Raw genomic sequence first — 15,230 nt, 5'->3', positions numbered from 1 at the left:
GTGGTATGGAGGCCCACTGCACAGGATCATAAAAGGCTGCAGAAAGTTGTAAACTCAGCCAGCTCCAGCATGGGCCCTGGCATCATCTTCAAAAGGTGATGCCTTAGAAAGGTGGCATCCATCATTAAGGACCCCATCATCCAGGACATGCCATCAAGGAGCTAAAGACTTAGATTTTAGGAACCACTTCTTCCCCTCTGCCATCAGATTTCTGAATTGGCAATGAATCTATGTACACTACTATTTTTTCTTTTTTTTCTCTCTCTTTGCCCTACTTAATTTACTCTTATATGTTTCTTATAACTTGCAGTTTTTTTTATTATGTATCATAACGTACTGCTGCTGCAAAACAACAAATTTCACGACATGCCAGTGACATTAAACCTGATTCTGAAACTGAAGTTCCACTTCCACAATTCCTTGTATGAAAAAGTCATCTTTGGTAAATGCTATTGGATATTACCGATAGTTAGTGGCTCTGAGCAGGTACTGTGCACCAGGGAAGAGTTTACAGTCTAGTTCTGTTTCATTTTTTTCATCCAGGTGTTCCAGTATCAGCTCCTGTGGCTGGTGTAGCTGTTGGCCTCATCACAAAGACAAATCCAGAGAACCCTGCCAACATTGAAGATTACCGTCTCCTGACTGATATTTTGGTTGGTCTTCAAAGAATTATTGAAGTATTACATGTGTATATATTCTTTATATTGCCTTCTATGCAAGCTCATTTTAGATGATTTAACATAATACTTTTGCAGGGTATTGAAGATTATTATGGTGACATGGATTTTAAGATGGCTGGTACAAGCAAAGGCATTACAGCTTTACAGGTAAATGTCATATTTGTTCCATAATTGTCCCGTGAACAATATACCTATTAACTCATTGTGGGTGGAATGCGATTTTGTATTTGTGTCCATCCTTTAACAGAAATCTTCTGGTAAATGTCATAAAAGGCTTGTGATATTTATTACATTTATCAGTAAAGTTCTGTTGAAAGATCATTGACCTGGCATGTTTAACTTAATTTCTGTGTCCAGAGATGCTCTTCTACATGGTATTTATAACATATTCTGATTTTACTTCCATACATTTTATCCAGTGTTATCATTCCTTAGTTATTTAACACAAGAGATGCTTAATTTCTTGATAATTATTTAAGGCAATTTGAAAGCCATATTGATTAGAAGTCAAGACAAGAACAAATATAACATGTAGATATCATAAAGGTATCCATTTGCTGAACTTGAAAGTGAATACTAGTCAAGATCCTAAACGCTATAAATGTACTTTTAAAAGTAAAATTTCATATTATAATAGAACAAAATAAAAATGTATTTCAAACTATGATGTTTGGGCCATTATTTAAGAGTTGATTCCACAGCTCCATCCATAGCCCGAATTGTTTCTAATATTCATTATTCCCTTAAAACTACGTATGTTATAGAAAATCTACATTAAGTTGATTACCCTATCACTATCATTCTATTTACTCTATCAAACATCCTCCATAATCTAGAGGGGGGGAAAAATCTATTAAAATCTCTGAACTTCTATTCCATTAGAATAACCTCAAGAGTTCATAACTTCACATAACTATAGTTTCTTATTATAATCTTTATAAAATTTCACTTGACAATTTCTATTGCAGCAGTTCCTTCTGTAATTAAGGTGCTCAAAACTTTTTGCAAACTTGTGTTTCAAGTTCTTATTTATGACCAAATAAGCCAATGATGATATAAACTTAATTTTGAGTTAAAATATATCTACGCTCCAGGTATTTATTGAAACTTATTTTGATTTTAGTTAGAAATAAAATAGTTTTTTAAATGATTTCAATTTAATATCTTATTGTAAGAATATTAATATATTTCCCTAGTAAAGATCAATATAATTCTGTCAGTAATAAGCCCCAGTGATATGCAGACCACATAGCACTTGTTATGTGTTGGACAGAGACATGCAGTTTAATAGCTATCAATTATTAATGCAGTAAAACCTGATGGATTTTGATGTTGCCTTCAGTTTTAATATTTCCACATTCCTTCCTCAAAGTTGTGCTATGGTATTTGAACATACTGTATTTTCACCAAAATTTGATTTGCTTTATAAAAAGCATAACCTAACATATTTTCATATTATACTGCAACTAATAAGAAAAGATAGAACATAATTTATAGCACTAATTTTAGCACATTGCAAAAGTGCTTATAACCACAATGGTTCAAAAGTGAAATTATTTCTGTAATGCAGGAGATCTCAGTAGCCAATTTGCTCACAAATTGAATTCCCACAGACAAAATTAAATAATGACCTGATCATAAGTTTTAATGTTTTTTTGGGATATAAGCAAAACTATTTTCTTTGCAATAAATAGTGCTGAACATATTGTTTTACTTCCACTTGAAGAAAGGTGAATTACATCTTAACATCTCATCTTACAGTGATCCGGAGGTGATAAAAGAGTTTAAGGTTAAGGAACCCTTAGGGAGCAGTAATGAGAAGGAGAAACTAAATTCCAATGTGTCGGTATATCAGTGGGATAAAGGAAATTTCAATGGCATGAGAGGAGAACTGGCCAAAGTTGACTGGAAAAGGACATTTGCAGGAAAGACAGCAGAGCAACAATGGCTGGAATTTCTGTGAAAAATGAGGGAAGTGCAAGACAGATATATTCCAAATAAGAGGAAATTTTCGAATGGAAGAAGGACACTACCATGGCTGACGAGTAAAGTCAGAGCCAAAGTAAACGCAAAAGAGAGGACATACAAGGAAGCCAAGTTAGTGGGAGGATACAGGATTGGGAAGCTTTTAAAAACTTGTAGAAGGAAACTAAGGAGGTCATTAGGAAGGAAAAGGTGAATTGTGAAAGGAAGCTGCCAACTAATATCAAAGAAGATGCTAAATGCTTTTTTTAAGTATATAAAGGGTAAAAGAGAGTTGCAGGTAGATATAGGACCAATAGAAAATGACGCTGGAGATATTGTAATGAGCCGCAGAGATGGCTTCACAGTGGAAGACATCTGCAGTATACCGAACATTCAAGAATGTCGGGGAAGTGAAGTAGGTACAGTGAAAATTACGACTGAGATGGTGCTCAGGAAGCTCAATGGTCTGAGGGTGGATAAATCTCCTGGACCTGATGGAATGCACCCTCGGCTTCTGAAGGAAATAGCTGGAGAGATTGCAGAGGCATTAACAATGATCTTTCAAGTATCGATAGATTCTGGCATTGTATTGGATAACTGGAAAATTGCAAATGTTACTCCGCTATTTAAGAAGGGTGGGAGGCAGCAGAAAGGAAACTATAGACCTGTTAGCCTGACATCAGTGGTTGGGAAGTTGTTGGAATCGATTGTAAGGGATGAGATTATGGTTACCTGGAGGCACGTGACAAGATAGGCCAAAACCAGCATGGTTTCCTGAAAGGAAAATCCTGCCTGACTAACCTATGGCAATTCTTTGAGGGAATTACAAGCAGGGTAGACAAAGAAGATGCAGTAGATGTGGTATACTTGTATAACCCTCCAGTTCTGTCGGCTGCTTAAGTCTAGGAAAAATAATCTTTGGCCCCACCAAACGTACGAGATTGAGGTGCAAAACCTCCTGTTTGTGGATGTTGCATGATATGTTACCCTGTTACAAATCAGTCCACAAAATATCAGACAGTACACCATATACAATTAAATGATTTAGCTTTATAATTCTTAATTTGACTAAAGGGTTAGTAAAGTAAGGCAAAAAGAAAAGGGCCCATTTTAATGAAACAGTCTAATGTGCACAAGTTGGACCTCACGGTTTCCCTTCCACTGGTCCTCCATCGGTTTCCCTGGGCTTTGTGGACTCCCGGCCCCACTCCAAGTCCACTCCTTTCTGGTGTCTACGACCTCTCTGTTCTGGCATCTTCTCTCTCCATCTTCCACTGAGCAAAAGACCTAGACCTCGGTCTCAGGTACACAACAAGAAAATACACTCCCTTCATTGGGCGGCACACATTCCAAAGCCCCCGTTATCTCTAGACATAACCCAGACACTACTGCTACAGAAAAGCCATTACGTTAGCAGTGCTTCTACAGAAAGACTATTACATTATCAGTGAAACCTTTCCTAGATTGTTACACTTGGATTTTCAGAAAGCATTAGACAAGGTGCTGTATATGAGGCTTCCTAGCAAGATAAGAGCCCATGGAATTACAGGGAAGTTACTAGTGTGGTTGGAGCATCGGCTGATCAGCAGAAAACAGAAAGTGAGAATAAAGGGATCCTATTCTGGCTGGCTACTGGTTACCAGTGGAGTTCCACAAGGGTCGATGTTGGGACTGCTGCTTTTTACGATGTATATCAGTGATTTGGACAATGGGATTAATGGATTTGTGGCTAAACTTGCTGATGATACAAAGATAGGTGGAAGTGTGGGTAGTGTTGAGGAATCAGAGAGAAACTTAAGATAGTTTATGGGGAATGGGCAAAGAAGTGGCAAATGAAATGCAGTGTTGGAAAGTGTATGGTCATTTAAACTTGCTGACCCTCTCCACCAAATGAAAACTGACTATTTAACCTCTGGTTGTTCCTCCTGTAGTCAATAATCAGCTCTTTGATATTGCTGACATTGACTGAGAAGTTGTTGTGGCACCATTCAGCTCAATTTTCAATCTCCCTCTTGTATGCTGCTTTGTCACCAGCTTAGATTCGGCCAACACTGGTTCAGTCAGCAGACTTAAATATGGCATTGGAGCTGTACTTGGCCTCACAGTCATAAGTCTAAAGTGAGTGGAGCAGGGGTTAAGCACACAGCCTTGTGGTGCACCTGTGCTAATGGAGATTGTGGAAGAGGTGTTGTTGCCAATCCAGACTAACTGGGGTGTGCAAGTGAGTAAATCGAGGATCCAGTCGCACAAGAAGGTATTGAGGGCTAGGTTTTGGAGCCTTTTGATTATTTTGGAGAGGATTATAGTGTTGAATACATAGCTATTTTCAATGAAGAACATTCTGATGTCCAGATGTTCCAGGGTTGAGTGAAGAGCTAATGAAACAGCATCTGTTGAGTGATATATGCTGATAAATATTCTTCACCTATTTTTCTATGTCATCTTAAATGTTGCACTTAAATTTATTTTGTCTCCTTAGGCAGACATTAAACTAGCAGGATTACCATTGAAAATTGTAATGGAAGCTGTTCAGCAAGCTTCAGGTAAATTGAAAATCTTTGTTATTTGCATTATAACTTCAATTTTAACTCTAATTGCATTATACCTTGAATTGTAATTTGCATGATTCCAATATTGTTTTTTTTAATATAACAAGTTGCCAAGAAAGAGATCTTGAACATAATGAATAAAGAGATTGCTAAACCCAGGGAGAAGAGGAAAGAGAACGGCCCTGTGCTAGGTATGATTTATACTATCATTTTCTGTACATCACAGTTATACATAAACAAAATTCATTGACCCATGATATTAAATAATTTTGCCCTGGGTTTAATTGATAAATTGTTGCAATTAAAGTAAAAATATAACTTTAAGTATTCCTCAGCATGTGATGCTTTGAGCAATGCCTCCATGTTCATAAATCTGTTCCATCCATATGTAGTCAAAGATATCAGCTACAAATGTAAGATTCAAGACTTTTTCTACATATATTAAATTAAATGCTAATAAATATACTAATTTTTTAAGTAAAATGCAATCTACATAAACCATAGGTGTAAATTAGCTCATCGAATTAAATAATTGCTCTTTGTCATTTGAATTCCTGAAATTGGATTGACATCATTTGCAACTTGTCAGTGGTGGCAAGCTGTAGTCCTATTCCAACTACTATGGCTTATTTTCTTGTTTTATGTAAGGAATGGTGCCATGGCAGCATAGCAGTTAATGTGATGCTGTACAGCTCAGGAGTTCGGAATTCAATTATGGCATCCTATGTGAGAAAAATTATACTGCATGTCCTTCCCGTTTGTGCATGGGTTTCCTTCGGGTGCTCTGGTTTCCTCCAACAGTCCAAAGGCGTACTGGTTAATTGGTCATTGTAAATTATCATGTGCTAAACAGGTAGGTTGCTGTGCATTGTGGCTCTTTGGGCCAGAAGGGTCTGTTCAGTACTGTATCCCTAAATAAATAATGATATAAAATTTGATTGGCAGTAACAATATACAATCTGCTTTAAATTATCTGCACCTGATCCAAATTACTGAACAACGAGGCAAAGTGAGAAAACTGATTTTTAAAAAAACACTAAAAAAATCCAACTCTCTTACTGGTGTCAGACTTTGCAAATGTAGTTATGTATTTGATTAAGGTTCTTTTTTATTTTCGACACACAAACCTTAAATTTCCCCTCAAGTGATTTTTTTTGCCACCTTTGTTTGGGCCACCACATTATGAAAAAAACAAAACCTGAACAGAATTTATGAATTTATATTTTTCAGAAACTATACAAGTGCCATTATCAAAAAGGGCCAGGTTTATTGGACCAGGTGGCTACAACCTTAGAAAACTTCAGGCTGAAACTGGTAAGAACAGCATTATTGAAAATGAGATGGTTCTGTTTCCTGTGTCTCAAAGCAATACGCAGATGATTACATGTGCACAAGAGTAGATGAACATCAAACCAATGCGAGAAAATACTGGCAGGCTATTGCTTTTGAGAAAGTGTTTGAAGTAAACCATAGTATTGAGGAAAAGGAGCTAAAAGATAGATCCCTAAGGAATTTGCTTTTGTCACCAGCATAATTTCCGGTTGGTTAAACAAAGGATCAAAGATCGTTGGTTCATTGGTCATGTTTTTTTTAATGAAACTGGCAATGATCTCTTTCAATGAAGGAAAAATACTATATGGACTAATAATCATAATTGGTACACAGTCTGTTACTTAGCAATACATTGTTAACCAACGTGAACAATTTGTAATTTTCTAAATACCTGAGTGGCATTTTTCTGCCATTTTTTTCCCCAAGGAGTTACAATATCTCAGATTGATGAAGAAACTTTTTCAATTTTTGCACCAACTCCCAATGCTATGCATGAAGCTAGTGAATTCATAAGTGAACTCTGCAAAGATGATGTAAGTATAAATATCAACCTGAACATTAGACTGTTTGAACTATTCGTTTGTATACTATTCTGCACTGAAACAAATGGTGTTTTTTCTCATTTCACAGCAAGAACAGCATCTCGAGTTTGGAGCAGTTTACACTGCCACCATAACTGAAATACGGTAAATCTATATTGCAGAAATTGTGTGTTAACCTACACAAGTAGAGGTTATAACCTGCTGAACACACACTTTGTATTCTGTTTCAAATTATACTGACAGAAAGCATAAATTATATAATTTGTAATACCAATGATAAAAGTTTTACATGAATAAATCCAAACCAGGGTGCAAAGCACAATAATACACACAACACATATATAACACACAATAACTTAGTAAAGTAATAATTAAATATACAAGTGAGTTGTCTATGAAAGTTCTCAGTCATCCAGGTCATTGTATATCAAGAAGTAATAAATCAAGGCAACTGGACTTGCTGTGTTGTCTGAAAGATGTTTCGCCACTCATCAGAGAGGCTTCTTCAATTCTGATCCATGTTGGGTAGTTTTCTGGCTTATAAACTCTGTGAGTCATTTAAAGGTATAGCAATCACATGCTCACAAGTGGATGGCCCAACATAGGAGGGCTAACACCTCAGGTCAAGTTTCGGCTGTATATCTACACCTAAAGGATAAGGGACACTCCTTTGATAACAATGTGCACATTTTGGACAGGGAGGACATGTGGTTTGAAAAAGGGGTTAAAGGAGCTATCTCTGTCAAACTGGAAAACCCATCCCTGAACAGAGGGGTTGGGGTATGACACCACCTATCAGCTACTTACAATGCAGCTCTAACATCTACCCCTGCTTCTCCACAATTTACACTTCCATTCATGCAAAGATAAGACTAATGACTCTCTCGTTACCTCTACAACTCTTAACAACCCTCATGTGATTATACCTTTAAACAATTCAGAGTTTTTAAGCTGGAAAACTACCCACCATGGATTGGAACTGAAGAAGCATCTTGGATGAGTGGTGAAATGTCTTCTAGAGAACACAGCAAGTCCAGTTACCTTGACTTACTACTGCTTGATCTACAAATGAATTTTGTGTGATTTAACAAAGTAAAGTGCATCAATTAAATATTGTAGGGCACACTACAAATTATCCGTTGTCTCTTTGAATGTGATGCAGAAGAGAGTTCAGAAGCCTAATGGTTGAGGGAAGAAGCTGTTTCCCATCTTGACTGTTCTTGTCTTTATGCATCTGAGTCTCTTACCTGATGGTAGAATGTCAAAGAAGATGTTGGATGGATGGGTGGGATTCTTGATAATACTAAAGGCCCTATGTATGCGGCACTACTAATAAATGTCCCTGATTAATGGTAGGGAGACCCCAATGATCCTCACAGTCCTTTGTCAGGACTCCGGTCTGGTGCCCTACCACTCCCATACCACATGGAGATGCAGCTTGTCAGGATGCCCTCAATGGTGCTCCTGTAAAATTCAGATAAGTTGGGGAGTGGGACCTCACTTGCCTCAATCTCCTCAGGAAGTGGAAGCACTTCCGTGCCGCCATATTTAGGGAGGTGATATTGAAGTGAGGTTGTCCGTGGTGTGAGCTCCCAGGAATTTAGTGCACTCAAGTCTCTACAGAAAAACCATGTATGCACAGAGGGGAGTGGTTCATCTGCACCTTCCAGAAAGTCCACGTTCATCTCTGACCACCAGTCCACCAGCCGCTCTACTTCCTCTCTGTACTCCGACTCATCAGCTTTGTTGTGTCATTCGCAAACTTGATGATATCATTCGAGCTGAATCCTGTGACTAAGTCATGCGTCAGCAGTGTGGACAGTGGCTGTGGGCACAGCCCCAGGGAGAGCCAGTGCTCAACGTAATGGGAAAAGAGATGTTGCTGCCCATGCAGACTGACTGGCCTTTCTGTTAAGAAGTCCAGGATTCAGTTACAAAGGGAGGCATTAATGAGACTGCCAATTCATTGTCAAATTACTTAAAGTTAGTCCTGATCTGTACTCACCAAATTCTGCTTTGAATCTGCTCAAATTGTTTTCACCTTGAGTACTAGACAGCAAGTAATGCTTGATGTAACAGGTTACAATTGATCCAATTTTTATTTGTACAGGGATATTGGAGTAATGGTGAAGCTATATCCCAATATGACTCCAGTTTTATTGCATAATTCACAGCTTGACCTCAGAAAGGTAAGAAAGTTGTGACTAAATACAATAATTGTAATAAAATTTTGTAACGTAGAACTTGTACATTGCCTCATTAAATATATCACAGTTCATAAAGTTTATGAACTTGTTATAAGGTGCCGAAAGATGTTTCGTATTATAACAGCCTCTAAATTTTGCTAAGTGAAAATGTCTTTTTCTAGATAAAACATCCCAGTGCAATTGGCCTGGAAGTTGGACAACAGATTCAGGTATTTTTATTTTGTTTGTTAGAAGCCTTTCATTAAACCTTAGCTCTATTTGAAGTAAGTGATGGATAATTTGTTGTGTATTTTTTCCATGTATTAAAAATGAGGAATTATGTAAAATACTGAAATCGAATGATGTTGTAAGGGGTGGGATAATTAGATCTCAGGATCAAAATGGATGTTGGGAGAGTTGTGAAAAGTGGGAAAGCAGTAAACATTGGATTTCATTAATCAATCTCTAAACATTGCTACTAATGCAACATTTTTCAAAAGGGCGACATAAAACAAATACAGTGGATTCTGGTTAATTAGGACAGCTGCTTATTTGAGACAACTCTTAGGGACAAAAACTAATCAAGAAAATAGCCAGGATTCCCGTTGTTTATTTGAGACACTCTGCCGCTTAATTAGTGCAGGATTCTGTTGCCGAATGGTTTCTAATTAGTGTCAGGCGCATGCACTTGTGTAGCCTTTAGACACTACACCGTGCTTAGAGCAAACAGCTTTTAAACAACATCAACTGCATATGCTTGTGTTCAAAAGTTAGTGAGAAACAGTAAGATAATTCAGAACTGTTTTGTTCACTGTGGTTTTAAACATTCGGACATCGAGTTGCTAGAAATGACTGGGTGTGAAAATAAAATGATTTCACTACTTCAACAAGTTAGAAACCATTAAGAATTTGAAAGTATTGACAATCACCTTCAATGTTACAATGAAAATATTTAAAGAACGCAATCATCGATACCATTGTATGAAGGCAGTCCATTATCTATACTAGGTGTCTGCACTGACTTTGTTCACTTACAGTCGATCAAAAGAATACAGCAGTATAGACTAGATGAATTCCTCCAGTGATAACTAATAGGAACTTATACAGTGACATGCAAAAGTTTGGGCACCCCTAGTCAAAATTTCTGTTACTGTGAATAGTTAAGACAACATCCCTGGTAGTGTGCAGACTAGCTAGCAGATGTTCTCACTGACATCTTCAACATCTCCCTGAGCAGCGCCACCATTCCAACGTGCTTCAAGGCCGCCACTATCGTCCCTGTGCCGAAGAAGTCTTCATTGTCCTGCCTAAATGACGACCGTCCCATTGCACTTACATCTATCATCATGAAGTGTTTCCAGAGGCTCATCATGAGGCATATCAAGACTCTGCTGCCCCCCTCACTGGACCCCCTGCAGTTTGTGTACCATCCCAACCGCTCAACAGACGACACCATTGCCACCACCCTCCACCTGGCCCTAACTCACCTGGACAAAAAAGACACATACATTCGAATGCTGTTCATAGACTTCAGTTCAGCATTCCTCAGAAACTGATCAGAAAGCTGAGCCTACTGGGCCTGAACACCTCCCTCTGCAACTGGATCCTAGACTTCCTGACTGGGAGACCTCAGTCAGTCCGGATCGGGAGCAGCATCTCCAACACCATCACACTGAGCATGGGGGCTCCCCAGGGTTGCGTGCTCAGTCCACTGCTGTTCACTCTGCTGACCCACGACTGTGCTGCAACACACAGCTCGAACCATATCATCAAGTTCGCCGATAACATGACCACGGTGGGTCTCATCAGCAAGAACGATGAGTCATCTTACAGAGAGGAGGTGCAGCGGCTAACAGACTGATGCAGAGCCAACAACCTGTCTCTTAATGTGAACAAAACAAAAGAGATGGTTGTTGACTTCAGGAGGGCACGGAGCGACCACTCCCCACTGAACATTGACGGCTCCTCGGTGGAGATCGTAAAGTGCACCAAATTTCTTGGTGTTCACCTGACGGAGAATCTCACCTGGTCCCTCAACACCAGCTCCATAGCAAAGAAAGCCCAGCAGCGTCTCTTCTTTTTGCGAAGGCTGAGGAAAGTCCATCTCCCACCCCCCATCCTCATCACATTCTACAAGTGTTGTATTGAGAGCATCCTGAGCAACTGAATCACTGCCTGGTTCGGAAATTGCACCATCTCGGATCGCAAGACCCTGCAGCGGATAGTGAGGTCAGCTGAGAAGATCATCGGGGTCTCTCTTCCTGCCATCATGGACATTTACACTACATGCTGCATCTGCAAAGGAAACAGCATTATGAAGGACCCCATGCACCCCTCATACAATCTCTTCTCCCTCCTGCCGTCTGGAGAAACTGCTCCGAAGCATTCGGGCTCTCACGACCAGACTATGTAACAGTTTCTTCCCCCAAGCTATCAGACTCCTCAATACCCAAAGCCTGGACTGACACCTTGCCCTACTGTCCTGTTTATTATTTATTGTAATGCCTGCACTGTTTTTGTGCACTTTATGCAGTCCAGTGTAGGTCTGTAGTCTAGTGTAGCTTTCTCTGTTTTTTTTAATTACGTAGTTCAGTTTAGTTTTTGTACTGTGTCATGTAACGCCATGGTCCTGAAAAACGTTGTCTCATTTTTACTATGCACTGTACCAGCAGTTATGGTCGAAATGACAATAAAAGTTGACTTGACTTGACTTAAGTGAGTAGAAGATGAACTGATTGCCAAAAGTCATAAAGTTAAAGATGAAACATTTTTTTTCAACATCTTAAGCAAGATTAGTGTATTATTTTTGTTTGCAATTTTAGAGTGGGGAGAAAAAGGAAAGGAGCACCATGCAAAAGTTTGGGGACCCCAAGAGATTTGAGCTCTCAGATAACTTTTACCAAGGTCTCAGACCTTAATAAGCTTGTTAGGGCTATGGCTTGTTCACAGTCATCGTTAGGAAAGGCCAGGTGATGCACATTTCAAAGCTTTATAAATACCCTGACTCCTCAAACCTTGTCCCAACAATCAGCAGCCATAGGCTCCTCTAAGCAGCTGCCTAGCACTCTGAAAATTAAAATAAATAATGCCCACAAAGCAGGAGAAGGCTATAAGAAGATAGCAAAGTGTTTTCAGGTAGCCGTTTCCTCAGTTCGTAATGTAATTAAGAAATGGCAGTTAACGGGAACGGTGGAGGTCAAGTTGAGGTCTGGAAGACCGAGAAAACTTTCCGAGAGAACTGCTCGTAGGATTGCTAGAAAGGCAAATCAAAACACCCATTTGACTGCAAAAGACCTGCAGGAAGATTTAGCAGACCCTGGAGTGGTGGGGTACTGTTCTACTATGCAGCGACACCTGCACAAATATGACCTTCATGGAAGAGTCATCAGAAGAAAACCTGTCCTGCATCCTCACCACAAAACTCAGCGTCAGAAGTTTGTAAAAAGAACATCTAAACAAGCCTGATGCATTTTGGAAACAAGTCCTGTGGACTGATGAAGTTAAAATCGAACTTTTTGGCTGCAATGAACAAAGGTATGTTTGGAGAAAAAAGGGTGCAGAATTGCATGAAGAGAACACCTCTCCAGCTGTTAAGCACGGGGGTGGATCGATCATGCTTTGGGCTTGTGTTGCAGCCAGTGGCACAGGGAACATTTCACTGGTAGAGGGAAGAATGAATTCAATTAAATATCAGCAAGTTCTGGAAGCAAACATCACACCGTCTGTAAAAAAGCCGAAGATGAAAAGAGGATGGCTTCTACAGCAGGATAATGATCCTAAACACACCTCAAAATCCACAATGGACTACCTCAAGAGGGGCAAGCTGAAGGCTTTGCCATGGCCCTCACAGTTTCTCGACCTAAACAACATCGAAAATCTGTGGATAGACCTCAGAAGAGCAGTGCATGCAAGACAGTCCAAGAACCTCACAGAACTAGAAGCCTTTTGCAAGGAAGAATGGGTGTAAATCCCCTAAACAAGAATTGAAAGACTCTTTGCTGGCTACAGAAAGCATTTATAAGCTGTGATACTTATCAAAGGGGTTGTTACTAAGTACTGACCATGCAGGGTGCCCAAACTTTTGTTTCAGGCCCTTTTCCTTTTTTGTTATATTGTAACTGTAAAAGATGGAAATAAAAGAAGTAATCTTGCTTAAAATATTATAGAAATTTATCATCTTTATCTTTATCCCTTTTGGAAATCAGGTCATCTTTTACTCGCTTAGCTATTCACAGTAACAGAAATTTTGACCAGGAATGCCCAAACTTTTTCATGACACTGTACACAGTTTTATAGTACAGTAGTAGTATTGGTAGTATTCTAATTTGTTCTGTACTTCATTTAAATATATAATCTGTTGCTCAGTTAAATGGTGGTTAATATGTCTCATACCTTTTTTAACTATTTCTATGAAACCAGCTAATTCAGGCAGCCACTTATCTGAGCCTAAATGTACTGGTCCTGAAGTGTCCTAGTTAACTAGAATTCACTGTATTGCAACCATGTTCGAAAATTAAATGGGTATGACTTGTTATAAAAAGTAGCTTTTTATGTGGGATAGTTTTGTATTAAAAGCTAGCTACGGATTCAAAATAGCAAATAGGAAAATATTTCCAAATTCTGTGCACTCAGGTTTAGAATAAATAACCAGAAGCCTTTCACTATCTTTGCATTTTGAGCCAGAAAGATTAAGGGTCTTAACAACAGAATTGTTCTTGCATCATAGTGTTGTAAGGTCTCATTTTTTAAAAAAGTAAGTGGCACAGCAAATGGCTGTTTGTCAAACTAGCTCCCGGGTGCTACAGTGAGCCTGACTGGCATATTCTTGACAGAACACAATACCTTAATAATTCTAAATATCTTATTGGATAAGGGACCAGATGATTGGAACAGCACCCTACAACAGTTTACTGGGTGGTCCATCACAGTTTTTTTTTACGAAAAGCCCAAGTAAATTATATTTGAATAAAAGAAAATTTTAATAATTACAATGTTTCAAGAAAATTGATGTCTATTTGGAAGGAAGAAAAAGCAATCTGCTCAGATTGTTAACGCTGACTTAAAAATAGCCAGGGCATGACATTTTAGATGAGGAGCAAGATAACAATAGTTTCAATTAAATCTGTGAAATTGAATTATTATGTGTCTGTAAGTCATGAATGTTCAGAAGTATAAGATCTAGATTAAAATTGATACATGAAGTGAGTTGAAAAGTTAATGGAATGAAATATTTCCTCTTCAAAACAGGTGAAGTATTTTGGCCGTGACCCAACAGACGGAAGGATGAGACTTTCCCGCAAAGTACTACAATCTCCAGCTACGACAGTAGTTAAGAACCTGAGTGACAGAAGTAGCATTGTAATGGGGGCAAGAGATTCTACATCATCGAGTGCTTCCTCATAACCATTTTCAAAGCTAATCATGAAAACTTTAATCAGCTAACAAACAATTCTTCGGTCTAATCAGGCATTTTTAAAAATCAAAATGCTAAGAATATTTTTTGTAAAATATATATATATATATATATTAGTGCTACATTTATTAACATATTTCCTCAAATGATATTGTTCTTGAAATATTGTAAGTGTACTTTTTTGTGTAATAAAATACTGATATGGGAAAGATTGAGCTGCTTTATGTTTTATGCTAAAGTACCAAAAAACTTAAGATGAAGCAAAAGCATGTTACTTTATATTCCATTTAAATTTGCTACTGTTTATGCTACCAACTGGATATTTTACTAGGTAGTTCTAAAATGCTAGCCAAAATCTTAATAGGCATGCTTGTCCTAAGCTAGACTGACATGCCTATTTGTTTTTCTTCCACAGCTCTCTTTTAGTTTCCATTTTGTCTTCTCTCCTTATACTAAAGATTTATAGCATTTTAATTTTTGTAATGCTTTTAAGTCAATCAAAGTTGCAGGGGATGAGATAATTGCATTTCAGGATGAGAATGGGTGGTAGGAGTCAGATATGA

At 38.4% G+C, this 15,230-nt stretch overlaps 1 protein-coding gene across 4 annotated transcripts in view; it reads left to right on the top strand.

Annotated features, from left to right (window-relative positions):
* Positions 1-14,867, top strand: part of pnpt1 (polyribonucleotide nucleotidyltransferase 1, mitochondrial) — a 68,706-nt gene extending 53,839 nt beyond the window's left edge. For 3 of the 4 annotated variants that reach the window (XM_073051029.1, XM_073051027.1, XM_073051031.1), the window contains exons 19-28: positions 544-653; positions 756-827; positions 5,125-5,188; positions 5,302-5,385; positions 6,425-6,508; positions 6,953-7,059; positions 7,157-7,212; positions 9,179-9,257; positions 9,437-9,484; positions 14,502-14,867. In XM_073051029.1, coding sequence (XP_072907130.1) covers positions 544-653; positions 756-827; positions 5,125-5,188; positions 5,302-5,385; positions 6,425-6,508; positions 6,953-7,059; positions 7,157-7,212; positions 9,179-9,257; positions 9,437-9,484; positions 14,502-14,657 — 860 coding nt within the window. In that variant the 3' untranslated portion in view covers positions 14,658-14,867. The remainder of the gene's footprint in view (positions 1-543; positions 654-755; positions 828-5,124; positions 5,189-5,301; positions 5,386-6,424; positions 6,509-6,952; positions 7,060-7,156; positions 7,213-9,178; positions 9,258-9,436; positions 9,485-14,501) is intronic. The other variant, XM_073051030.1, reaches the window with a different exon arrangement.
* The last annotated feature ends 363 nt before the right edge of the window (positions 14,868-15,230 follow it).

The sequence above is a fragment of the Hemitrygon akajei genome, chromosome 7 (assembly GCF_048418815.1).
Source record: "Hemitrygon akajei chromosome 7, sHemAka1.3, whole genome shotgun sequence".
Taxonomy (NCBI): Eukaryota; Metazoa; Chordata; class Chondrichthyes; order Myliobatiformes; family Dasyatidae; genus Hemitrygon; species Hemitrygon akajei.
The sequence above is the reverse complement of the archived record's forward strand: the minus strand, read 5'-3'. Positions and strand labels throughout refer to the sequence as shown.